Below are 24,617 nucleotides of genomic sequence, written 5' to 3' on the forward strand. Positions count from 1 at the left end.
TCCAAGCCCCTCCTCCCGCAGACCCTCCTGCCTCAGATCCCGGAGCCCGGATCCCCAGCCCCCTCCTTCCTCAGACCCGGGAGTCCAGGCCCCCAGCTCCTCCTCCCTGAGACCCATCAGTGCAGGTTCCCAGCCTGGCCAGCTCCGGACCAAAAGTCCAGCTTCCCTGCCCTGCCCCCTCCCCTGCCACCTCGGTGATCCGACCCTCAGTTCACGCCCTTGCCCCTTAAGGAAATAAAAGTCCCCTCAGGCTCCACCCGGGTCAGGACCTGGCCCCCAGCCCCTCCTCCCTGGGGGGCCTCCGTCTTCCCCAGCCTTGTCCCCTTAAAATACCCGGGATCCCTATGGCAACAGGCGCCAGGCGACAGGTGCGGGTGTTATTTACGGGTCGAGCCCGAAATAGCCCTGGAGGGTGAGGGGAGGGCGATGGGGGCGAGGCCGGAGGGAGCGGAGCGGCCGGCCTGGGGGCCGAGCGCGGTGGCCGCGGCGTGCAGAAGCCGACGGATTGGAGGCATCGCGGAGCTGGGGTCGGCGCGGCGCCGAGGCAGGAGAGCGAGAGGGGTCCCTGCCCAGGAGACCGGGGTGGGAGGCCTGAGGGAGGCGCCGGGGCTGGCGCTGAGCCTGGAGCCTTCTCGGCCTGGCAGGCCCTGGGAGCCCGGGGGAGGGGGAGCCCAGTGATCTCCAGGGGACACAGAGTCTCTTCTGGGTCCCAGTTGTCCTTTGATCCCTGGGGGGACTTTGTCCCCGTTTCCTGAGCCGCAGTGCGGACCACAGCCCCTTCATCTGAGCCCCACTGGGGACCCCAGGTCCCCCTCCTGAGCCCTGGGGGCTTCCCTCAGCCCCCTTCTCTGAACGGCCACTTGTCTCTCAGCCTCAGTGCAGACCTCTGATCTCCCTTTTTTAAATGGCCAAAGAGACCCCGATCCCCTTTCCCTGAATTCCAGCAGGCCCCCAGCCCCCCTTCTCTGAACCCCAGGCGGGACTCAGCTGGTCCCCTTCTGTGACTGTTGGTGGATCCTCCTGACCCTCTGAGACTCAGAAATAATTCTGGTCTCCCCTTCAGAGCCCCCCCTAGGGACCCAGCTCTTCCTCTTCTGAACCCCAGAGGGGACCCAACTCCTCCCTCCGCAGACTCTGAGCCCAAAAGAAGCCAGAAGGCGTCTCCTCTCAAACACACAGAGGACCTCAGCTCCCCGTCCTGGGTACCCCAAACTCTGAGTCCTAGTGGGGAGCTCAGATCCCTTCCTTCAGGAAATCTGGTTTCCCTTTGGCGATTCCTTCCAGTGGGCATCCCAGAGCAGCCCGGGCCTCAGAGGTCCAGCTGCCACTCAGTTCTCCTTCCTCTGGAGCCTCCAGACCCCTGGCCTGGGCACCCAGGTTCTAGCTCTGAGCCTCGAGGGGACCACAGCTTTCCTGTGGGTCCCATCTTCTTTGCTGAGTTTCTGTGGGTACCCCAGGCCCTCCTCTGAACCTCAGAGGGTTCCCCAGCCAGAAGATCTAGTTTTTTCTCTTCCAAGCCCCAGAGGCAACCTTGACACCCCCATTTGAGGTTCTAGGGACGATTCAGATCTTCCCTCTCAATATTCCAGTGGAAACTGAGCCCCTCACCCCCTTCCAGACCCCAGGCGCTTCCCTCCCCACCCCAGGAGACCTCCTCGGCTCTGCCTCCTTCGCACCTGAGCCCCGTCACTGGCTGTAAAGATGATGATGTGGTCCAACTTCTTCATGCAAGAGGAGGACCGGCGGCGAGCGGCCGCGGGCCGGCGACGGGCTCAAGCACAGCACAAGTCCTGGCTGACCCCGGAGCAGGAGGGGAAGATCAAGCTGGTGCTGCTGCTGACCACCGTGGGCGCCACGCTGGCCGTGCTGGCCGTGGGCACTGAGTTCTGGGTGGAACTCAACACCTACAAGGTCAACGGCAGTGCCGTCTGCGACGCTGCCCACCTGGGGCTGTGGAAGATGTGCACCAAGCGACTGTGGCAGGCCGACGTGCCCGCGGGCAGAGAGACCTGCGGCCCCGCAGAGCTGCCCGGAGGTGAGAGGCCACTGCCCCAGTGCAGGGCTTGTACCCCACAGACAGTGAGAGAGCCCCGTGTCTGAGAAAACTGAGCCCTAGAAACAGCCTGTGCCCCAGAAAGAGCCTGAGCCCCAAGGACAGAGCTTGCATCCTCAAAAGAGCCCATGCCCACATCAACCTGTGCTCCTGAGTGACTTTTGTCCCAGGCAGAAACTGTGTGGAGAAAGAGAGAAAGCCTGTACCCCTAGCCTAGCCCATACTTCTAGCCCAGCCTGTGCCCCAAGACCAACCTATGACCTCCAAAGTTCCTAGAACCCCAACACAGCCTGTGACCTCAGACATTTCTGTGTCCCCAGACCAGGCTGTACCCCCAGAGAGAGCCCATGTTCCTAGAGAAAATTTGTGCATCCTCCCACAGCCTGTGCCCCGAGACCCAGCCTGTGACTCCAGACACAGCTGGTGCCCTTAGACCGCCTGAGTCCCCCTCAAACACCTGTCCCTGCCCGAGTCAGCCTGTGCCCCCTGTGCATGCCCACAGACAGCCTGTGCCCCCGTGTGCATGCCCACAGACAGCCTGTGCCCCCGTGTGCATGCCCACAGACAGCCTGTGCCCCCGTGTGCATGCCCACAGACAGCCTGTGCCCCCTGTGTGCATGCCCAAAGACAACCTGTGCCCCTGTGCACATGCACAGCCTGTGCCTCTGTGGGCATGTCCACAGACAGCATGTGCCTCCATGCGCATGGCCAGAGACAGCCTGTTCCTCTGTGTGCACATCGAGCACAGACAGCCTGTGCTCCCCGTGCACACGCACAGACAGCCTTTGCCCCCTGTGCGCATGCCCAAAGATGGCCTGTGCCCCTGTGCGCATGCCCAAATACAGCCTGTGCCCCTGTGCAGATGCAGTCCGTGCCTCCATGTGCATGTCCACAGACAGTGTCTCCGTGTGCATGTCCACAGACAGCCTGTGCCCTTTGTGTGCATGTCCAAAGACAGCCTGTGCCCTTGTGCAGATGCAGTCTGTGCCTCCGTGTGCATGTCCACAGACAGCGTGTCTCCATGTGCATGTCCACAGACAGCCTGTGCCCTTTGTGTGCATGTCCAAAGACAGCCTGTGCCCCTGTGCAGATGCAGTCTGTGCTTCCGTGTGCATGTCCACAGACAGCGTGTTCCTCCGTGTGCCTGCACAGACAGCCTGTGCCTCTGTGCGCATGGCCACAGCAGCCTGTGCCTCCGTGCGCATGCCCACAACCTGTGCCCCTATGCACAAGCACAGCCGGCCTGTTCCCACCTACTGATTCTGCCAAATGAAGCTCCCTTCAAGCACTTCCCCACGTCCCAGGGCAGACCTCGTGCTTTCCGGGAAATGTTCTTCTTCATTTCCTGTCCCTCTCACCGATGAACGCCCACACTGGATGCTCCAGCCCTTCTCATTTTCTCTTAGACACCCCACACCCCTCACCTTCCCAGAGAGTGGCTGTTTCACCCCTAGCTATGCCAGAGAGCTATCCTATACCTCTCACTCTCCCTGACAGGGCACACCATGCCCTTTGGGACATACCAGTGGGATATCCTATACCCCTTGGGAACGGGAAAGGGATCTCACTCCACCTCTATTGACCCAAGGGAACTATCTGACACCCCTCAGGGCCCTTCAGGTTGTCTTAAGCTTGATCACCCATATGAAATCTCCAACACTCTTTACTCTCCAAAGGATATCCTACAATCTCAGTATCCCCCTGGGCTCCAGATGGGATTTCCCTGCTTCGTTTCTCCGGATGTGATTCTTATATCCATAGGGTCCAAAATAGGATGTCCCAAGCCCTCAACAGCAAAGTGGGATGCCAAGTACTCTTTGTTCTCTGAGGCACCTATCCACTCAGCATCCAGATTACATTTCACTTCTGCAAATGAGCTCGTTCTCATCCCTCAGGACCTCAAGCAAGAGTTCCCAAACTTTTGCAAAGTGGGATACTCCGGTAATAAAAATATCAGGTACTTATGTAGTGCCTGGGTCTGTTTTAAGTATTTCACATACATTAACTCATTAATCTTCATAGCAATCCTACAAATAGTTATTATCTTCCTCATTCTACAAAAGAGGAAAATGAGGAGCAAGAAATGTAAGTGGCTCAGTCTATGCATCCAGGCGAGTCATGTGGGCTTTGAACCCTGGTTATGTCTGTTCTTAGCAACTATGCTATATTGCATCTCACTAGTCCATGAAGGTGTTCCAAAGGTCCTCGCTGCACTGGGGGGGATGTCGCGCCCCACCTCACTGGGTAATATGGGGTCTGTCACATTCCTGGATGTCCCCCTATTGGTCAGAAAGGACTTCAACTTCTTTACAGGACCATCACCATCATCCCACAATCCCGACCCTTCAGAAGACATTTCCCAATTTTTATTATCTCAGAAATATCCCACTGCCCATCAAAGGACATCCAAAGGGGCTGCAAGGGGATGACCCATGTCCTACTCTTTTCCAAATGGGATATACCATATCCTCTGTGGTCAGGAACAAGATGTCCTAAATCAGTAGTAGCCAAAATGGGATGCCAGACACCCCACACTCTCCCAGAAAGATGTACCACATCTTCTTACTCACTAGATGGGACTTCACGTTTCCCTCGTGGACGAAGACGACATTTCCCACACTGACTGCTACAGATAGCATCCTCACCCTTCGCTCTGCTGCATGACGCTTCATTTACTTCTTGCCGGTGCAAGATGGCTGCCCCGGGATAAGGACTCACATCTTCTGCTGCTCCTAACCGGACATTTCATGCCCTCTCCTTCCCAGACAATACCAGGTGGAGTGTCCCACACCACCTCACCTGACTCAGCAGTTTATCTCTAGTCCCTCCACATCCTGCTTCAATTTGGAAAACTCTTTTTCACTTCCCCAGACTGTCTGGCCCCTCCTCTATTTCTTTCACCCCTCTTATTTTCTATGTCTCTCCTCCCTTTCTGTGCCTCAGTTTCCCCATCTGTAGAATGAGAAAGTTGGACTAGGTGAATTCTGTGGGAAATTCTGGCTTTAAAATGCAGTTTAGAAGTGCTTTTTAAATATTTTTTAGTTCAGGATTTCTTGGACCTCACGTACACAAAGTTGGACGAATCATACCCTTCAGTTTATCTGTCTTATCTCTTCTTGTCTCTGACCCCAGCCTTTGCAAGATCCTTCTTGTGCTTTATTTTACATTATTATTCTTTTTTTTTTATTCCTTCCTAACTCATCTCTTTAATGTGCTTGATATGCCTCCATGAATATGTATTTTAACTCGGAAAATATGTAGTGTTACTTTATATATATGTGTGTTGTTAATTTACATAAATGACATCATGCTATAGATTTTTCCTTGTTTTTGATTTTTAAAACTTTTTTTTGCTCAATACTGTGTTTCTCAAATCTTGCCATGCTGCTTTCTGTTATTCTAGTTTGTGGCTATCATGTACTGCAGAGATTTGCACAGGGAGCATCCATCACATCTACTTGTCTGTTCCCCTAGAGATGGACACCTAGGTTGGTTCCAACTCCCTGTTGTTATAAACAATGCTGCAATGAACATCCACATATACATTCCTGTATGTAATTTTTTTTCTAGATGTATACCCAGAAGTGAAATTGTTGGGTTATAGGGAGTAAACATACTTCATTTCATGAAGTATGTCAGAGTGCTTTCCAAAAAGATTGGTACCAGTTTATGCTCCCAGCTGTTTCCTCTTATCCTGCCAGTGCTTGATATCGTCCTTTTAATATTTACCAATCTAATTGATGTAAAGTGGCACCACCCCGCTGACTTAAGTTGCATTTCTGTGATCCCTGGTGAGGTGGAGCATCTCTTCTTGTACTTGTGAGTCATCCAGGCTTCCTCTTCTAGGAATTGACTATTCATAGCCTTTGCCCATTTTTCAATTGGATTACCTCTCTTTTCTTGCTGATCCGCAGGAGTTCTTTGTGTATTCCAGGCAGGAATCCTTTCTGAGATAAGAATCTCTTCTGAGTCTGTTGGCCTTCTGTTGCTTGTATCTTGGTGTCCTTTGTTGAATAGAGTAATTGTCCATTTCTAATTCCACTTGACCCTCAACAAACCCATATGACCGAGCCGAGAAAGAGACTATTCTCTCATTTTATAGAGGGAGAATCAGAGGCCCAGAGAGGTCAACAGCCCACTCCCAGCAGCAGATCTGGACCTCAGAGCTCTGCCTTAGAATCCCAGCCCCTGGATAGCTGTGTGGTGGCCGGTGGCTTTTACTTCTCTGAGCATATTTCTCTCCTCTGTATATCAGGGGTGCTAATGTCATATTTTTAGGCTATGTGAGGTATGTTTGATGTCCCACCCTGAGCTTACACTAGAGAGCTCCCAGTATTACCTCCCTTTCTCTCTCTCCTGCTCCCACAGAAGCAAACTGCAGCTACTTTAAATTCTTCACCACGGGGGAGAATGCACACGTTTTCCAGAGAACCACAAAGAAAGGTGAGAACTTTTCACCCCTCAATGAGGTGGTGGTGGGGATACACTGACCATGCCAGAGGAGTTCCTGATAGCGTTGTCATCCTCTCTGCTTTGTCCTGGGGAGGCCTCATCTTTGAGAGGTGTTGGCATTAGGGTTATGGTTCTCCAGAGCCCGGTGCTCAGCACCCCTACCCGAGCTTTGCCTTTGCCATCTGCTGTGTGACTTTGGGCAAGCCACAGCCCCTCTCTGTGGATAGTGCTTTAACATCTCACAAAGGTGCATCTACTACATGCTAAGCCTAGCGCTGGATTTTTCATTTATAAGAGCTCTGGTCCTTGCGTGACCCTGCCAGGAAGGGGCTTTATCTTAATCTTCCAACTGAGACAACGAAAGTCCATAAATGGTTAAATTTGTTTTTCCCAGGAAGTGGCAGAGGCAGAGACAGGATTCAAACCTAAATAATTCTGACTCTAAAGCAGCGCTCTCCTACAGAATCTTCTGTGGAAAGGGAAATAAATGTTTTATGTCTGCGCTGACTGATATGGTAGCCACTGGCCTCATGTGGCTGCTGAGCACTTGGAGTATGGCTGGTGTAATTGAGAAACTAAGTTCTTAATTTTGTTTAATTTAAATCCATTTAAAATTAAAAGGCCACATATGACTCATGGCGACCACACTGGACGACACAACCCTTGAGACTCTACCCTTTCTGCTCTAACCGCAGCCTCTCCATCACCCTGGTATCTCCATATCCCCGCCAGGAAAAGAATTGTGATCAATCTTACCTGGTCTTTGTAAGGATTAAGTGAGATAATGCAGCTAAAACATAGTGTGTAGCCTGGCACGTAGTAGGTTCTCAACAAACAGTGGTTCTTACCCTGCCCACTGTTTTCTCTCTTGTCTTTGTGCTAAGTGAGCTTGGGCAAGACACTCTGCCCCTTTGGGAGAGTAAAATAATCTTAGTGCACACGTTTGGAGCAACTGCTGTGTGCCAATCACTGCACTCGGCACTTTACATATGTGATTTCTAATCCTCACAATGGCCCAGTCCAATAGGAATTTTGATCCTGATTTTCTAGAGGAGGGAATTAAGGCTCAGAGAGGTTCACTGGCTTTACTAAAATGTTCCCGCTAGGAAGTGGCTGGGGGGAATTCTGACTTGGATCATCCCACTGTAACATACCACCTTCCCTGTTGTTGCCCACACAGCCACTGCCTCAGTTTCCTCACCTGCAAACAAACGGTGAGCAGCTCATAAGTAATAATTGGTAGTTCCCATCTCCTTCTAATCCTGGCTCGGTCCCCTTATTGCTCTGTGACCTTAGGCAAATAACTGACCTTCTCTGAGTCTTAGTTCCTTCAACAGTATAAGTAAAATATTGGACAGGATGACCTTCTACTTGAAAGTTCTTCTCTAGTTCTGCATCTTCCATCTTCCTGGTTCTGGGTCCCTATAGGGGAGTTCTTTCTGCTTCTGCATCCCATGCTCTCTACTTCTTCCCCTTCCCCCCCTCGCAGAGGTGAGTCTGGCGGCTGCAGTGATAGCGGTGCTAGGCCTGGCAGTCATGGCCCTGGGCTGCCTCTGTATCATCATGGTGCTCAGTAAAGGTGCAGAGTTCCTGCTCCGAGTTGGAGCCATCTGCTTTGGCCTCTCAGGTGAGGGTTGAGAGCCTGGAGACTGAGGACACTGCATGCTGGGAAGTCGGATCTCCAGGCACTGTTGCATGCTGGGAGGTCGGATCTTCAAGCACTGTTGCATGCTGGGAGTTAGAGGAAGCCCAGGGATTATAGTGGGTTATAGTGGGCTCAAAAGATGGGAGAATTCCAAGCTCTATTGTTGCTTGGGGATTGGAGGGTCTCCAAACACTGTTTTAGATTTAGACTGAGGATCTCCAAGGATTGTTGCATGCTGGGAGGTGGGGTCTCCAAGCACAGTTGCATGCTGGGAAGTAGGATCTCCAAGTACTGTTGCATGCTGGGAGGTCAGATCTCCAACCACAGTGGCACACTGGGAGTTGGGAGAAGCCCAAGGTAGGCTCAAAGATGGGAGAAATCCAAGCTCTGTTGTTGCTTGGGGATTGGAGGGTCTCCAAACACTGTTTTAGATTTGGACCCAGGGTCTCCAAGGATTGTTGCATGCTGGGAGGTGGGCTCTTCAAGCACTGTTGCATGCTGGGAGGCAGGGCCTGCAAGCACTGTTGAATGCTGGGATTGGAGGAAGCCCAAGGGCTAGTCTCAAAGATGAGAGAGTTATAAACCCTGTTGTTCATTGGGAATTTAAATTTGAACCTGGGGTCCCCAAGCACTATTGCATGCTGGGAAGCACAAAGGCTGTAGTAGGCTCAAATATGAGAGAGTTCCAAGCCCTGTTGCTGGCTGTGGACTGGAAGATCTCCAAACTTTCTTTTAGATTTAGAGCTGGGGTCTGCAAGAACTGCTGCATTATTGGAATTGAAGGTCCAAAAATATGATACATCTTGTGAAATGTAGTTCTCACTGGATAAGTTGTTTTCTAAGGTGGACATAGAGGTCACTGATTATATAAACTTCAGTTATTTAGCCTTTGTGTATTTACTAAGCACCTACTATGTTCCAGGCACTGCACTAAGGGCTGGAGATATGAGATTAATAAGACAGACACTGTGTCTGCACTGCACATGTATATACAGAGCCTAGATTATGGCAGAGATAGACAATAACTAGTAATTACAATATAATAATTCAACAATAATTGTGATGAGAGTTATGATAAAGTACATTAAGGGTACACAATGTGGTGTGGGGGCATGCCAGAGAGACTCCCCAAGAAAGTGACACTTAAGTTGATAATTGAAGGATAAATAGGAATTATCCAGTCAGAGTATGGTGGTGACAGTGGTGGTGGCAACATTATGATGTTAGTTGTAGTGGCAGTGGTGGTGATGCTGGTGCTGGTGGTGGTAGTAATGCTGGTGATGGTGGTGGTGGTCGTGATGGTAGTGATGATGGTGATGATGCTGGTGATGATAGTAATGGTGGTACTGATGATAATGGTAGTGGTAATAGTGGTGATGGAACAGCATGTATGAAGGCTGTAAAAGAGTTGGAAACTCTGAGGAACAGAACAAAGATCAGGGTGTAAATCAGGGCAAGGCTTGCACAAATGTACATGGTAGCATTAATTAACAAATGAAGTAGAGGCCAGGCGCAAGATAAGGCTGGGAGACATATGAGTGTTCAAGAGCACACGTGAATGGGAAAGAATAATGATCACATTCTTACTATGGTTTTGTTGCCTTAGAGATCTTCCTAAATAAAGGGGAAAATTCAGTCATCCTCTTACCTTTCATTCATTTATTCATTAGTTCATTTAATTCACTGATACACACACAGACACATTACACCCAATACATATATGCATGGTATACGTGCATGTATATGTAATATTGTAAGAGTGTACAAGACAGAAAAGTGCCTTCCCTTATGGACATTATTATCTAGTTAAGGATACAGAAATAGCACAAATCTTCCCACAATTACAAGCTGCAGTAAGTGCTATGAAGGAAAAGTAGAGTTCTATGAGAGTGTATGATGAGAGCACTTGATTTAAAGCAGAGAATTAAAGAGGGCTTCCTAGAGGAGGTGACACTTAAAGTCAAAGTATAAGTAGCCAAGCCAGAAAGAGCTTGGTGACTTTGAGAACCAGAAATAAAGCCAGTGCAGCTGGAGCATGGAGCGTAAGGAGGGTACTGGTGTAAAAGATGGACCAGGGAATCAAAAGATCTGGGTTGGAGTCCCAACTTCTTAAGAGCTGTGTAATCATGGGCAAATCTTTTTCTCTATCTCTGGGCTTAAATCTTTTCATATCCATGAACTCACTCATTCAAGCATCCATTTATCAAGTATCCATCCCATCTATCCATCCATCCATCCATCCATCCTGCCATCCTGTCATCCATACATACATATATACATCCTATCATCCATGTATCCTATTCATGCATCTATCCATCCATCCATACATACATATAACCATCCACTAATCCATCCATCCATCCATCCATTCACCCATCCATCCATCCATGCTTCCATTGATCCATCAATTCCCTCCCTTCCTCCTTCCCTCCTCCTTCTCTTCCCTTTTACCTTTCTTTTTTTCCATCCGTCTTCCCTTCCTCCCTCTCTCCCTCTATCCATCTATTTTTCTATCTGTCTGTCCACCCATTCATTCAATAAGTCTGTCTCTAATATCTAGTAAGTGTTAGATGCTATGCTAGGGACCACTGGGGATAGAATGATGAGTAAAGTTAAGAGGATTCCCGTTCTCATGGAATTTACGGCTTGGTAGGAATTTGGTGCTGGTGTTAATATTGAACTCATGCCTGTGTGATTCCTGGGGTTGCCATGAAGGTGTGGATGTAAAAGTGTTTGAGGAAAGTCTTGTGCCTGAAAATGTTCTGCAAACTGCAAAACGAGATGAAAGTGAGGGGTAGATGCAATGCCCTAATTACTAGGATTATACTGGGCATCAGGGACTGGCCAGGTTAGGTTTTTGAGGTCTCCCCAGATAAAAGGTTGTGTTCAGCATATATTGCTTCTTTCCATAAAATACATATGTCAGATGTTGTTCTATTTTTTAGAGATATGAGAAAGACAACTTTCCTACCCTCATGGACTTATGGTCCGGAGTGGGGAGATAGAAATTAGACAAATAAACAGTATGTATGTAAATTAACATAAATTAGTAATTACCAACTGTGATAAATGCTATAAATGAAAAGAAAAGAGTAAGAGGAAAATGTATTAACAGGGAGACCCCATGTGGACTTAAGTGGTGGCAGTCAGGGGAGGCTCTCAGAAGAAGTGTAAATTAAGGAGTGATGCAAAGAATGAGGATCTGTAAGGCAGGCTCAGGGAGGGGCAAGAAGAAAATTATTCCAAGGAGCATAGAGGTCTCCAGGCTTGAAAGAATTCGGTGCCTTTAAAGACCTGAAAGAGGTGCTTGCCTGGTGGTATAGTGGTTGGGTTCACTCACTTCACTTTGGCGGCCCAGGATTTGCAGGTTTGGATCTGGGGCGCAAACCTACACACTGCTCCTCAAGCCGTGCTGTCCCATAGGCAAAGTAGAGGAAGATTGGCACAGATGTTAGCTCAGGGACAATCTTCCTCAAGCAAAAAGAGGAAGATTGGCAACAGACGTTAGATCAGGGACAATCTTCCTCACCAAAAAAAAAAAAGACACAAAAGAAGTCTTTCTCCATACTACTACGGGATAGGAAATGCAGCTTGATAGGAGGCTGAAGAAGTAGACAGGGGCCAGATCACTGGTCTCTTCTGGTCACTCATGGATGCTTCTAGGTCATACAAAGGAAGTCAGGCTCGATCGAGGAGGAGGTATAGTGAGGTGCCTACAAGAATAGTCTATGGAGTGGAGCTGGCTGGGCTCAAACCCAGCTCCACCTCTCTAGGCTTCAATTTTCCCATTGTAAAGTGAGGATAATAATAACATCTACCTCATAAGATCTCATGGAAGAGATGGGACGTGAGAGCATTTGGTTAGATTCTTGGCACAAAGCTAGTATGTCAAGGCCCGGGATCGCCAACTACAGCCCACGGCCAAATCCTACCTGCCCCTTGTTTTGAGGTTAATGATATTTTTAAACCATAAATCATTCCTATGTGGTTCCTATATGGATCAAAAGCCACCAATTAATTGCTACCACTAGGATAACACGGCTCCAAGGTCTTACGTGGCCTGGCTCCCTGCTACATGAGACTTCGTCTCTTACTACTTGCTCTCTTTCTTCTGGCCACATTGGCCTCTTTGCTGTTCCTCAGACATTCCAGGCTCATTCCTGCCTCATGGCATTTGGCACTGCTCTCCCCTCAGCATGGAACGTTCTTCCACAAGGTCTTCTCCTGTCTTATTTCTTCATACCATTTAAGTCTCTGATTCGGTATCACCTCCTCAGAGAGACCAGGGTTGACCACCTTGTCTGATGTAGACCCATTACCCGCTGTGTCTCTACTTTGCCTTATTTTTCTTCGTAGAATGGATTACTACCTGCAATTATGTATTTATGTATGCTTTTGTTCGCCAAGGCTGCCGTAACAAAGTCCCACAGACCGGGAGGCTGATAAACAACAAAAATTTGTTGTCTCACGGTTCTGGAGGCTGGAAGTCTCAGACCAGCACGTTGGCAGAGTTAGTTTCTTCTGAGGCCTCTCTCCTTGGCTTGTGGATGGCCGTCTTCCCCCTGTGTCCTCTCATAGTCGTCCCTCTGTCTGTGTCTACCTAACCTCCTCTTCTCGTGAGGGCACCAGACATATTGGATTAGGGCCCATCCTATGACATCATTTATATTTAATTATCTCTTTAAAGACCCTATCTCCAAATATAGTCAAATTCCAAGGCACTGAGGGTCAGAACCCCAACATATGAACTTTTGGGGGCACAGAGTTCAGGCCACAATATATTTACCTGATTATTGTCCATCTCCCCTTCTGGGATAAAGCCCCAAGAGGACAGGGACTTTGTTAGACCCCTTTATATAGTTTATAATGAGAGCTTAATTAAGATCTGTTGGAGGAATGGAAGGAGGCATGAATTAGCAGAGGAATGAAGGGACTGGACAATATCTCTTCCTCCTTTTCCACCTCTAGTGCCCTAATGTTGGGCTGGTGGGGCCGAGATGGGCTTATGGGGGCCATTGAGCCACAGTACACAGACTCCAGGCTGCATTCTCCAGGTCCCTGATTAAAATCCATGGGGGAACTGGAGTGCAAGGAGGAAGGAGGGGCATGGATTCGTTGAGATTGAGGCCAGACTCCAGGTTCTGACAGGGGAGGCAGCTTGGACCCATGCCTTGTGTATGACCATCAGATTGTCCTATATGATCTGACCCTGCCCACCTCTGTATGTCCACTGCCCACTGTTCTCCCCCTCTCCAACCCTCTTTGTTGTGGTCACACTGACCATCTTACTTTTCCTCATGCTCACTGTACTCCATTCTACCACTGGGCCTTTGCACCAGCCATTCCTTCTGCTTGGAACAGCCATTGCTCAGTTTTGTGCATGGCTGGCGTCTTCTTGTCCTTTGGGTCTCAGCTCAAATAGCTTTTTCTGATGATACCATCTAAAGTCCCTGCTCCGCCCCTGGATGTCACTCCCTTTCCCATCCTAGTGTGCATCACTCTCTGAAATTACCTCATCTTCTCATGTGTTCACTCTGGAAGTTGCAACCTGGCAGCCCTCAGGCCAACAATGGCCCATAGGTGTGTTTTGTTTGGCTGACAGTGTATAAAGATTTCTCTGAGTCAATACCTAAAGATTAGGAGAATTCCCATAAAAATAATAATCATTTTTAAAAAAGTTCTAGCTATTCTTGAAAAATCAGAAAATCTGGTAAATTAGGTCTCCATTTCTGACGGGCTGCAGTTGGCTGAAACTGAGTTCTGGCTGCTCTTTGTCATTGTCCCTGCCACACATGCCTGCGTTATTTATATTTTCTCATCATCGTCCCCTACAGGCATCTGAGTTTTGCAAGCCTGGGTTTTGTTTGTTGACCCTCTGTCCTCTCCAAGTGGAATAGAAGCTCCACCAGGTTGGCGTCTTCGTCTGTCTTGTTTCTTCTTTCTTTTCTCTTGTTTTCTTTTTCCTTTTTTTTTTTATTAATGTTATGCTAGATTACAACCTTGTGAGATTTCAGTTGTACATTTTTGTTAGTCATGTTGTGGGTACACCACTTCCCCCTTTGTGCCCTCCCCACAACCCCCCTTTTCCCTGGTAACCACCGATCAGATCTCCTTGTCAATATACTAACTTCCACCTATGAGTGGAGTCATATAGAGTTCGTCTTTCTCTGACTGGCTTATTTCGCTTAACATAATACCCTCGAGGTCCATCCACGTTGCTGTGAATGGGCCAATTTTGTCTTTTTTTATGGCTGAGTAGTATTCCATTGTGTATATATACCACATCTTCTTTATCCAATCATCAGTTTCTGGGCATGTAGGCTGGTTCCACGTCTTGGCTATTGTAAATAATGCTGCGATGAACATAGGGGTGCAAGGGACTCTTGAGATTTCTGATTTCAGGTTCTTAGGATAGATACCCAGTAATGGGATGGCTGGGTCATAGGGTATTCCTATTTTTAACTTTCTGAGAAATCTCCATACTGTTTTCCATAGTGGCTGTACCAGTTTGCATTCCCACCAACAGTGTATGAGGGTTCCTTTTTCTCCACAACCTCTCCAACATTTGTCGCTGTTGGTTTTGGATGTTTTTGCCAATCTAACGGGTGTAAGGTGATATCTTAGTGTAGTTTTGATTTGCATTTCGCTGATGATTAGCGATGATGAACATCTTTTCATGTGTCTATTGGCCATATTCATATTTTGTTTTGAGAAATGTCTGTTCATGTCCTCTGCCCATTTGTTGATCGGGTTGTTTGTTTTTTTGTTGTTAAGCCATGTGAGTTCTTTGTATATTATGGAGATTAACCCTTTGTCGGATAAGTGGCTTGTAAATATTTTTTCCCAATTAGTGAGCTGTTTTTTTGTTTCAATCCTGTTTTCCCTTGCCTTAAAGAAGCTCTTTAGTCTGATGAAGTCCCATTTGTTTATTCTTTCTATTGTTTCCCTCAACTGAGTAGTTATAGTGTCTGAAAAGATTCTTTTGAAACTGATGTCAAAGAGTGTGCTGCCTATATTCTCTTCCAGAGGACTTATTGTTTCAGGCCTAGTCTTTAGGTCTTTGATCCATTTTGAGTTTATTTTGGTGTGTGGTGAAAAAGAATGGTCAATTTTCAATCTTTTGCATGTGGCTGTCCAGTTTTCCCAGCACCATTTGTTGAAGAGACTTTCTTTCCTCCATTGTAGACCCCCTGCTCCTTTGTCGAAGATTGACTGTCCATAGATGTGTGGTTTTATCTCTGGGCTTTCAATTCTGTTCCGTTGATCTGTGGACCTGTTTTTGTACCAGTACCATGCTGTTTTGATCACTGTAGCTTTGTAGTATGTTTTGAAATCGGGGATTGTGATTCCGCCGGCTTTGTTTTTCTTTCTCAGGATTGCTTTAGCAATTCGCGGTCTTTTGTTGCCCCATATGAGTTTTAGGATTCTTTGTTCAATTTCTGTGAAGAATGTTCTTGGGATTCTGATTGGGATCGCATTGAATCTGTAGATTGCTTTAGGTAGTATGGACATTTTAACTATGTTTATTCTTCCAATCCATGTGCATGGAATGTCTTTCCATCTCTTTATGTCGTCGTCAATTTCTTTCAAGAAAGTCTTGTAGTTTTCATTGTATAGATCCTTCACTTCCTTGGTTAAGTTATCCCAAGGTATTTTATTCTTTTCGTTGCGATTGTGAATGGGATTGAGTTCTTGAGTTCTTTTTCTGTTAGTTCATTGTTAGTGTATAGAAATGCTACTGATTTTTGTAAGTTGATTTTATACCCTGCTACTTTGCTGTAGTTGTTGATTATTTCTAATAGTTTTTCTATGGATTCTTTGGGGTTTTCTATATATAAGATCATGTCGTCTGCAAACAGCGAGAGTTTTACTTCTTCGTTACCTATTTGGATTCCTTTTATTTCTTTTTCCTGCCGAATTGCTCTGGCCAGCACCTCCAGTACTATGTTGAATAGGAGTGGTGAAAGTGGGCACCCTTGTCTTGTTCCTGTCCTCAGAGGGATGGCTTTCAGTTTTTGTCCATTGAGTATGATGTTGGCTGTGGGTCTGTCATATATGGCCTTTATTATGTTGAGGTACTTTCCTTCTATACCCATTTTATTGAGGGTTTTTATCATAAATGGGTGTTGGATCTTGTCGAATGCTTTCTCTGCATCTATTGAGATGATCATGTGGTTTTTGCTTTTCATTTTGTTGATGTAGTGTATCACGTTGATTGACTTGCGGATGTTGAACCATCCCTGTGTCCCTGGTATAAATCCCACTTGATCATGGTGTATAATCTTTTTGATGTATTGCTGTATTCAGTTTGCCAAAATTTTGTTGAGGATTTTTGCATCTATGTTCATCAGTGATATCGGCCTGTAGTTCTCCTTCTTTGTGTTGTCCTTGTCAGGTTTGGGGATCAGAGTGATGTTGGCTTCATAGAATGTGTTAGGGAGTACTCCATCTTTCTCAATTTTTTGGAACAGTTTGAGAAGAATAGATATTAAGTCTTCTTTGAATGTTTGATAGAATTCTCCAGAGAAGCCGTCTGGTCCTGGACTCTTATTTTTGGGGAGGTTTTTGATTACCGTTTCTATTTCCTGACTTGTGATTGGCCTATTCAGATTCTCCATTTCTTCCTGATTCAGTTTGGGGAGATTGTAGGAGTCTAGGAATTTGTCCATTTCTTCCAGGTTGTTCAATTTGTTGGCATATAGTTTTTCATAGTATTCTCTTATGATCCCTTGTATTTCATTGGTATCTGTTGTGATTTCTCCTCTCTCATTCCTAATTTTATTTATTTGCGATTTCTCTCTTCTTTTCTTGGTGAGTCTGGCTAAAGGTTTGTCGATTTTGTTAATTTTTTCAAAGAACCAACTCTTTGTTTCATTGATCCTTTCTATTGTCTTTTTTGTTTCAATATCGTTTATTTCTGCTCTTATTTTTATTATTTCCCTCCTTCTACTGACTCTGGGCTTTGTTTGTTTTTCTTTTCGTAGTTCTGTTAGGTGCCGTTTGAGGTTGCTTATGTGAGCTTTTTCTTGTTTAGTGAGGTGAGCCTGTATTGTGATGAATTTCCCTCTTAGGACTGCTTTTGCTGCATCCCAAATGATTTGGTATGTCGTGTTCTCATTTTCATTTGTCTCCAGATAATATTTGATTTCTTCTTTAATTTCTTCAATGATACATTGTTTGTTCAGAAGCGTGTTGTTTAGTCTCCACATTTTTGCACCTTTCTCTGCTTTTTTCTTGTAGTTGATTTCTAGTTTCATAGCATTATGATCAGAAAAGATGCTTGATATTATTTCAACTCTCTTGTATTTATTGATGTTTGCTTTGTTTCCCAAAATATGGTCAATCCTTGAGAATGTTCCATGTGCACTTGAGAAGAATGTGTAACCTGCTGTTTTTGGATGAAGTGTTCTATATATATCTCTTAAGTCCATCTGGTCTAATTTTTCATTTAATTCTATTATTTCCTTGTTGATTTTCTGTCTGGATGTTCTGTCCATTGGTGTTAATGGTGTGTTGAGGTCTCCTACTATTATTGTATTGTTGTTGATGTCTTCTTTTAGTTCTATTAAGAGTTGCTTTACAAATTTTGGTGCTCCTGTGTTGGGTGCGTATATATTTATAAGTGTTATGTCTTCTTGGTGGAGAGTCCCTTTTATCATTATATACTGTCCCTCTTTGTCTTTCTTTATCTGTTTTGCTTTGAAGTCTACCTTGTCTGATATTAGTATAGCGACACCTGCTTTCTTTTGTTCATTATTAGCTTGGAGTATTGTTCTCCATCCCTTCACTCTGAGTCTGTGTTTGTCTTTGGGGCTGAGGTGTGTTTCCTGGAGGCAGCATATTGTTGGGTCTTGTTCTTTGATCCATCCTGCCACTCTGTGTCTTTTGATTGGGGAGTTCAATCCATTTACATTTAGAGTGATTATTGAGATGTGGGGGCCTACCACTACCATTTTATGTCTTGTTTTCTGGTTTTCTTCAATTTCCTTTGTTTCTCGTCCCATGGTTTAATCTGTTCTGATGAAGAGCTGCTACTCTCTGTTGTTGTCCTTCTACTTATCTCCTCTGCTCTTGGTTTTGTAGCCCCTTTCCTTTTTTTGATTTTTCAGGAATGAGGGTTTTCCTGAGGATTTCCTGAAGAGGAGGTTTTGTGGCAATGAACTCCCTTAATTTTTGTTTATCTGAGAAAGTTTTTATTTCTCCATCGTATTTGAAGGATATTTTCGCTGGGTAGAGAATTCTCGGCTGTAGGTTTTTGTCCTTCAGATTCTTGAATATATCATTCCACTCTCTTCTAGCCTGTAAAGTTTCTGCTGAGAAATCTGCTGATAGCCTGATGGGGGTTCCTTTGTAGGTTAGTTTCTTTTGCCTGGCTGTCCTTAGTATTTTCCCCTTGTCGTTGACTTTTGCTAGCTTCACTACTATATGCTGTGGCGTTGGTCTTCTTGCATTGATAAAGTTTGGAGATCTATTGGCTTCTGTAACCTGAAGATCCATCTCTCTCACCAGATTTGGGAAGTTCTCAGCCATTATTTCTTTGAATAGGCTTTCTGCCCCTTTCTCCTTCTCTTCTCCCTCTGGTATACCTATAATCCTTACGTTGCATCTCCTAATTGTGTCTGATAATTCTCAGAGAGTTTCTTCATTTCTTTTTAGTCTTACTTCTCTCTCCTCCTCTGCCTGCAGCATTTCTATATTCCTATCTTCCAAATTGCTAATTCTTTCCTCCATATTATCGGCCCTACTGTTCAGAGCATCTAGATTTTTCTTAATCTCCTCTATTGTGTTCTTCATTTCCAATATTTCTGTTTGGTTCTTCTTTATTGTATCAAACTCTTTTGTGACATAGCTCCTGAACTCGTTGAGTTGTCTATCTGAATTCTCTCTTAACTCATTGAGTATTTTAATGATGGCTGTTTTGAAGTCATCATCATTTAGGTTATATATCTCATTTTCTTTGGGATTGTTTTCTGTGTGTTATTTTCCTTCTGTTCTGGAGATTTAATGTATTTTTTCATATTGCTTGATGTTGTTGATTTGTGCCTCCGCATAGAGATAGAGTTTAGTTGCTCCTTCCACTTGTTTCTGCTGCTGTGGTGGGGGAGCAGCTGTTTATACTGCACCAACCAGGAACCCTCTCCGCAGTTGCTAACTGGGCCTGGGCCCCTCCTCGTAGTCACAGTGGTCCTTTGGGTTACCTCTTCTGCCGTGGGAGCTGTCACGGGGGGGCTTCAGGCTGCTGGTGCCTACTGTTGCAGCCCACCTAGATGTGCTCCCTCCTTGGGGTCTGCAATGGTGTTATGGGCTTTTCCAGCGGCCAAGGGTAGGATCACCTATATTTGCTGCTCAATCACTGTTGGCACCCACAAAATCTCACTTGTCCACTATGGGTCACAGCAGAGCTATTGGCATCTTCTACAGTCTGTGGTTAGCTCACCTAACTATGCTACTTTTGTCCCGGGGTCTTCCAGCCTTGTGGCTGCCGGATGGGTGCTCTCTACTAGTGCTGTGCAGAGGCTTTCCCTGAGGCTGCTGTGAGCCTGTAGGGTTTCCCCCTAGGCTATGGAGCTGGGTCGCTGGAACTCCACCCAGCCCCAGTCCTGTCCCCAGGAACTCAGGGAGCCCTTTGCCCTGTCTGGGGGATAGCCGGAGATCCTGATTTCAGTGGTAGCTGGTCAGCTGCTGCCCTGCCTGATATTCTCCTCTCCGGGACCCTCCCGGTGTTGTGGATGCTGGGTGTAGCCCCTCCGCTAATAGCTGACAGAGAGTTTTGTCTGCTGCCCGGGCAGAGCTCTGGATCTTCCCCTCTGGGGCGCGGAGCGGGCCTCTGGAGCTTCACCCAGCCCCAGTCCTCTCCAAGATCTCCGGCAATCCCTAGCCCCACGGGGCGGGCAACGGCAGCTGGGGGGTCGCCCCGCCCTCTGGGATTCTCTCCGGGACTTTCCCGGAGTTGAATGCTGGGCGTGGCCCCTCTGCTAATAGCAGACAGAGAGTTTTGTCTGCTGCCCTGGCAGAACTCTGGAGCTTCCCCTCCCGGCTGCAGGGCCGGCCTCTGGAGCTCCCCCCAGCTCCAGTCCTCTCTGAGATCTCCAGCAATCCCTTACCCCACGGGGTGGGCAACGGCAGCTGGGGGTCACCTCGCCCTCTGGGAGTCTCTCCGGGACTTTCCCGGAGCCGTGAATGCTGGGCATGGCCCCTCCGCTAATGGCAGACAGAGAGTTTTGTCTGCTGCCCGGGTGGAACTCTGGAGCTTCCCCTCCGGGGCACGGAGCCAGCCTCTGGGGCTTCACCCAGCCCCAGTCCTCTCTGAGATCTCCGGCAATCCCTTGCCCCACCGTGCAGGCAGTGGCAGCTGGGGGGCCGCCATGCCCTCTGTGATTCTCTCTGGGACCCCCCGGGCGCTGTGGACACCAGGCGGGATCTCCCCACCAATGGCGGGGCGAGACTCTCCCCACGGGCTCAGGTTTTCCCTCTGCATTTAGGAGTAATTGCGGGGAGTTTAGGTAGGGTTCTGGTCACCTGTTTCCACCATCACTCCTCTGGTGTGTGCTCGCTCCTGCCCTAGGTGTGTGTTGATCTTCTGGGCGCGTCCATTGGAAGAAAGCTGCTTGCAGGTACTAGGCTGTTCGGTCGGGGTTGGAGAGTTTTCACCTATCTCCACATCATCCTGGAGGGAAGTCCGTCCGCCTTCCAATGTATAGTCGCGTGGGTCTCTCAGACGTCCTGAGATACTGTCTGGATATCCTTTGTTAAGCAATGAGTGTCCAAATAATTGTAGACTCGAAGGGGGAGAGACAAAGAGGACTACTCATGGCGCCATCTTGGATCCCAATCTCTTTTCTCTTGTTTTCTTAAAAATCAAATTGTATTACAACTGGATTGCCTTTCTTTTCATTTTGTGATCCACCATCCCTCTTTTTTCTAGCTTTATTGGGTATGATCGACAAGTAGAAATTGTATATATTTATGGTGTACAAACTTGATGTTTTGATACATGTATACATCGTGAAATGATCAGCAGAATCAAACTAGCTAACATATTCGTCACCTTGCATGGCTGTCTTCTTTGGTGTGTGGTCAGAACATTTAAGATCTAATCTCTTAGCAACATTCAAGTATGCAACACAGTATTGTTAACTATAGTCACCATGTTGTATATTAGATCGCCAGAACTCATTCATCTGCATAAGTGAAACTTTGTACCCTTGACCAACATCGTCCGTTTCCCTCCCCCCACCCAGCCCCTGACAACCACCATTTGGCTCTCTGCTTCTGTGAGTTTGACTGTTTTAGGTTCCACCATCACTCTTTACAAAAGCCTTGATGGAGTCTTCATTTGACTTTTGGGATTCCTGTTTTTTTTTTTGAGGAAGATTAGCCCTGACCTAATATCTGCTGCCAATCCTCCTCCTTTTGCTGAGGAAGATTAGCCCTGAGCTAACATCCGTGCCCATCTTCCTCTACTTTATACGTGGGACGCCTGCCACAGCATGGCTTGCCAAGCAGTGCCATGTCCGCACCCGGCATCCGAACTGGTGAACTCCAGGTCGCCAAAGTGGAACATGCACGCTTAACTGCTGCGCCACTGGGCCAGTCCCTGACTTTCGTGATTCTTGATTCCTGGGTTTGCTTCTTTCTTTTTTAAAGCGATAAAATACACATAATGTAAAATTTACCGTCTAACCCTTTTTGAGTGTCCAGTTCAGCGGCATTAAGTATCTTCACACTGTTATGCAACCATCACCACCATCCGTCTCCAGAACTTTTTCATCTTCCCCAACTGAAACTCCGTCCTTGTTAAACACCAACTCTCAGCCCCTGGCAACCGCCATTCTACTTTCCGTCTCTATCAATCTGTGTCTTGTTCCTGCCTTATCTCCAGCTTCCAAAACTGTGCCTGCTACATAGTAGGTGTTTAGTAGGTAGCTGCTGTTGAAAGAATGAGTGCTAGGGGGTCTCCCAGGTTTCTTGTTTGAGCAAGCATGTGATGGGGTCTATGGGGGAGATGCTCAGACCCAGATTGGGGTCCCCAGGGGCCTGAGCATCACGCTCTGTCCTTCTCTCCCCACAGGTCTGCTGCTGCTGGTCAGCCTGGAGGTGTTCCGGCATTCCGTGCATGCCCTGGTGCAGAGAGTCAGTCCTGAGCCTCCCCGACCCCCAGCCCTGACCTACGAGTACTCCTGGTCTCTGGGCTGTGGTGTGGGGGCCAGCCTGGTCTTGCTGCTAGGGGGCGGCTGCTTTCTCCTGCTCACCCTGCCTCCCAGGCCCTGGGCCTCACTCTGTCCCAAGTGGGGACACAGGGCCACCTAGAGCCACCCCATTGTGCCTTCTCTTAGCTCCTTCCAAATTCTTTTCCTTTCTCCATCGTCCTCACTCGAAATCTTTTGCCCCGTGTCCTGGAGAAACTGTGTTCTTCCTGCTCCAGGACCCAGACTGTTTGCACAAACCTGCCTCCCATGCCCTCATCTTTTCCCTCTGTAAATGTGTTTTTCTCAGTGGCTGAATTTGGGATGCTCGGGGCTGGGGTGGGCAGAGGCTTTTTGCAAACGAGGGTCCCCAGGGAAGGCTGGCAGGGACCTGATGGGGTAACTGGGGAGTGAGGGGGCGGGGGTCTTGGGAGGGAGTTGGACCTCGTCATTTCCTACATCTGGATGAGTTCCCTCGTGGGAGAGACTTATTCCGACTAATCTGAGACTCTGGGAAGCAGGGGACGGGGAGGGGAGGGAAGAATATCTGAGTCTGACCTCGCTGGGGTCTGATTTGGGATTAAAGGTTTGGAAACGTAACAACTTTGGTTTGGAGTCCATTTGTGATGTGGCTGGAGGTTCTGGGATAGAGAAAAGTGACCCCTTGTCCTCTCCAGAAACCCACTGCATGCTTCTCAGCCTCAAAATCGCATGTCAGTGAACCCACAGGCAGCGATGGAAAACTCAACAGATTGGAACATGAGTACCGTTGTGGGTTGAATTGTGTCCTTCCCAAAAGTACATGCTGGAGTCCCAGCTCCCAGGACCTCAGAATGTGACCTTATTCCGAGAAGGGTCTTCACAGAGGTGATCGAGTGAAAGTGAGGTCATTAGAGTGGACCCTAATCCAACATGACTGTAGTCCTTATGAGAAAGAGCCATTGGGACAGAAAGGTGGACAGGTACAGAGGAAGACAAGGTGAAGAGACACGGGGAGAAGACCCCATCTTCAAGCCCAGGAGAGAGGCCTGGAACAGTCTCCTTCATAGCCCCTGAAGGAACCAACCCAGTGACACCTTGATCTCGGACTTCCAGCCTCCAGAACCTTGAGACAATGTATTTCCATTGTTTAAGTCACCCAGTCTTGGTATTTTGTTATGGCAGGCCTAGAAACTGATAGAGATTTTATTTTACTTTTTGTTTCTTTTTTGCAGGGGAAGATTAGCCCTAAGCTAACATCTGTTGCCAATCTCCCCTCTTTTTTCTTGCATTTTCCCCCCCAAAGCCCCAGCACATAGTTGTGTATAGTTGTGGGTTCTTCTACCTGAGCTGCTGCTACAGCATGGCTTACTGACAGACGAGTGATGCGGTTCCGTGCCGAGGAATCGAACCCAGGCTGCCAAAGCAAAGCGCACTGAACTTTAACCGCTAGGCCATCAGAGATTTTAGTACCTGGTAATGGGGTGCTGCTGTAACAGAAACCTAAAAAGGTGGATGTGGCTTTGGAGTTGGGGAATAGATAGAGACTGGAGGCGTTTTGAGGTGCATGATAGAAAAAGCCAAATTGCCTTGACGAGACTGTTGACAGGAATATAGACAGGAAAGGGAATTCTGAGGACTCAGGAAGAAGCAAGGGGAGCTGCAGAGAAAGCTTCTATCGTCTTGGAGAACACGTTTATCATTGTGAGCAGAAGGTTGGTAGAAGCTGGAGTAACAACACCACCAACAGATACCAGCGAATGAAGACCTTCGAGTCAAGCGTTCGAGTCCCTCGGGCCGAAGGGCCAGACCCCTCCCTTATGAAGATCCATCTGTGTGTTTCAACCCAAAATCACAGCTTGAATGAGTTCTTCAGTTACATGGGAATTGCCGAACATGATCTGTTACCTCCAAAGGCCGACGTCTCTTAAATGTTTTAAAATATTTAACTTACAACTAGGATATATGACCATATACTGGGGCTTTGAGGAGGAAAAAAAAAATGTTTAATACAGAATTTGTACTGGATCATGAATACAAATGTACTGGTATTCTGAGTTTGATTCTCTTAAATGTTTCTATATTTAATTATAAATTATAATTGTATAGAATAATATATATTATATATTATACTAGTATTATGTATAGTATATGATTATATTATAATCAACAGATTATATTAATAATATTATAGATATTATTATATTATGATATATTAATATGTTCTCAAACATGTCTATATTTAATTATAAATTATAAATACAATTAGATACATAAGTATATATAATTATCGCATGTAATA

At 47.0% G+C, this 24,617-nt stretch overlaps 1 protein-coding gene across 4 annotated transcripts; it reads left to right on the forward strand.

Annotated features, from left to right (window-relative positions):
* Positions 1–415: 415 nt before the first annotated feature.
* On the forward strand, positions 416–24,365 carry CACNG6 (calcium voltage-gated channel auxiliary subunit gamma 6). 4 transcript variants are annotated; one of them, XM_070498631.1, is made up of 5 exons: positions 420–544; positions 1,647–2,035; positions 6,422–6,496; positions 7,995–8,132; positions 22,222–24,353. In XM_070498631.1, exons 2-5 carry the CDS (start codon positions 1,702–1,704, stop codon positions 22,458–22,460), a joined length of 786 nt encoding a protein of 261 aa, XP_070354732.1. In that variant the 5' UTR covers positions 420–544; positions 1,647–1,701; the 3' UTR covers positions 22,461–24,353. The 4 variants fall into 4 exon arrangements, with proteins under 4 accessions (XP_070354734.1, XP_070354732.1, XP_014711965.1 ...); XM_014856479.3 differs by having other exon boundaries at positions 426–544; positions 1,619–2,035; positions 22,222–22,934; XM_070498633.1 differs by lacking the exons at positions 6,422–6,496; positions 7,995–8,132 and having other exon boundaries at positions 416–544; positions 22,222–22,934.
* The last annotated feature ends 252 nt before the right edge of the window (positions 24,366–24,617 follow it).

This window comes from Equus asinus, chromosome 26, assembly GCF_041296235.1.
Source record: "Equus asinus isolate D_3611 breed Donkey chromosome 26, EquAss-T2T_v2, whole genome shotgun sequence".
Classification (NCBI taxonomy): Eukaryota; Metazoa; Chordata; class Mammalia; order Perissodactyla; family Equidae; genus Equus; species Equus asinus.

Excerpts from the sequence above, each read along its gene's own strand:
- CACNG6 (XM_070498631.1), top strand. The coding sequence starts at position 1,702 with ATGATGATGTGGTCCAACTTCTTCATGCAAGAGGAGGACCGGCGGCGA. Across the intron at positions 2,036-6,421 it reads CCCCGCAGAGCTGCCCGGAG|AAGCAAACTGCAGCTACTTT; the intron begins GTGAGAGGCCAC and ends CTGCTCCCACAG. Across the intron at positions 8,133-22,221 it reads CATCTGCTTTGGCCTCTCAG|GTCTGCTGCTGCTGGTCAGC; the intron begins GTGAGGGTTGAG and ends CTCTCCCCACAG.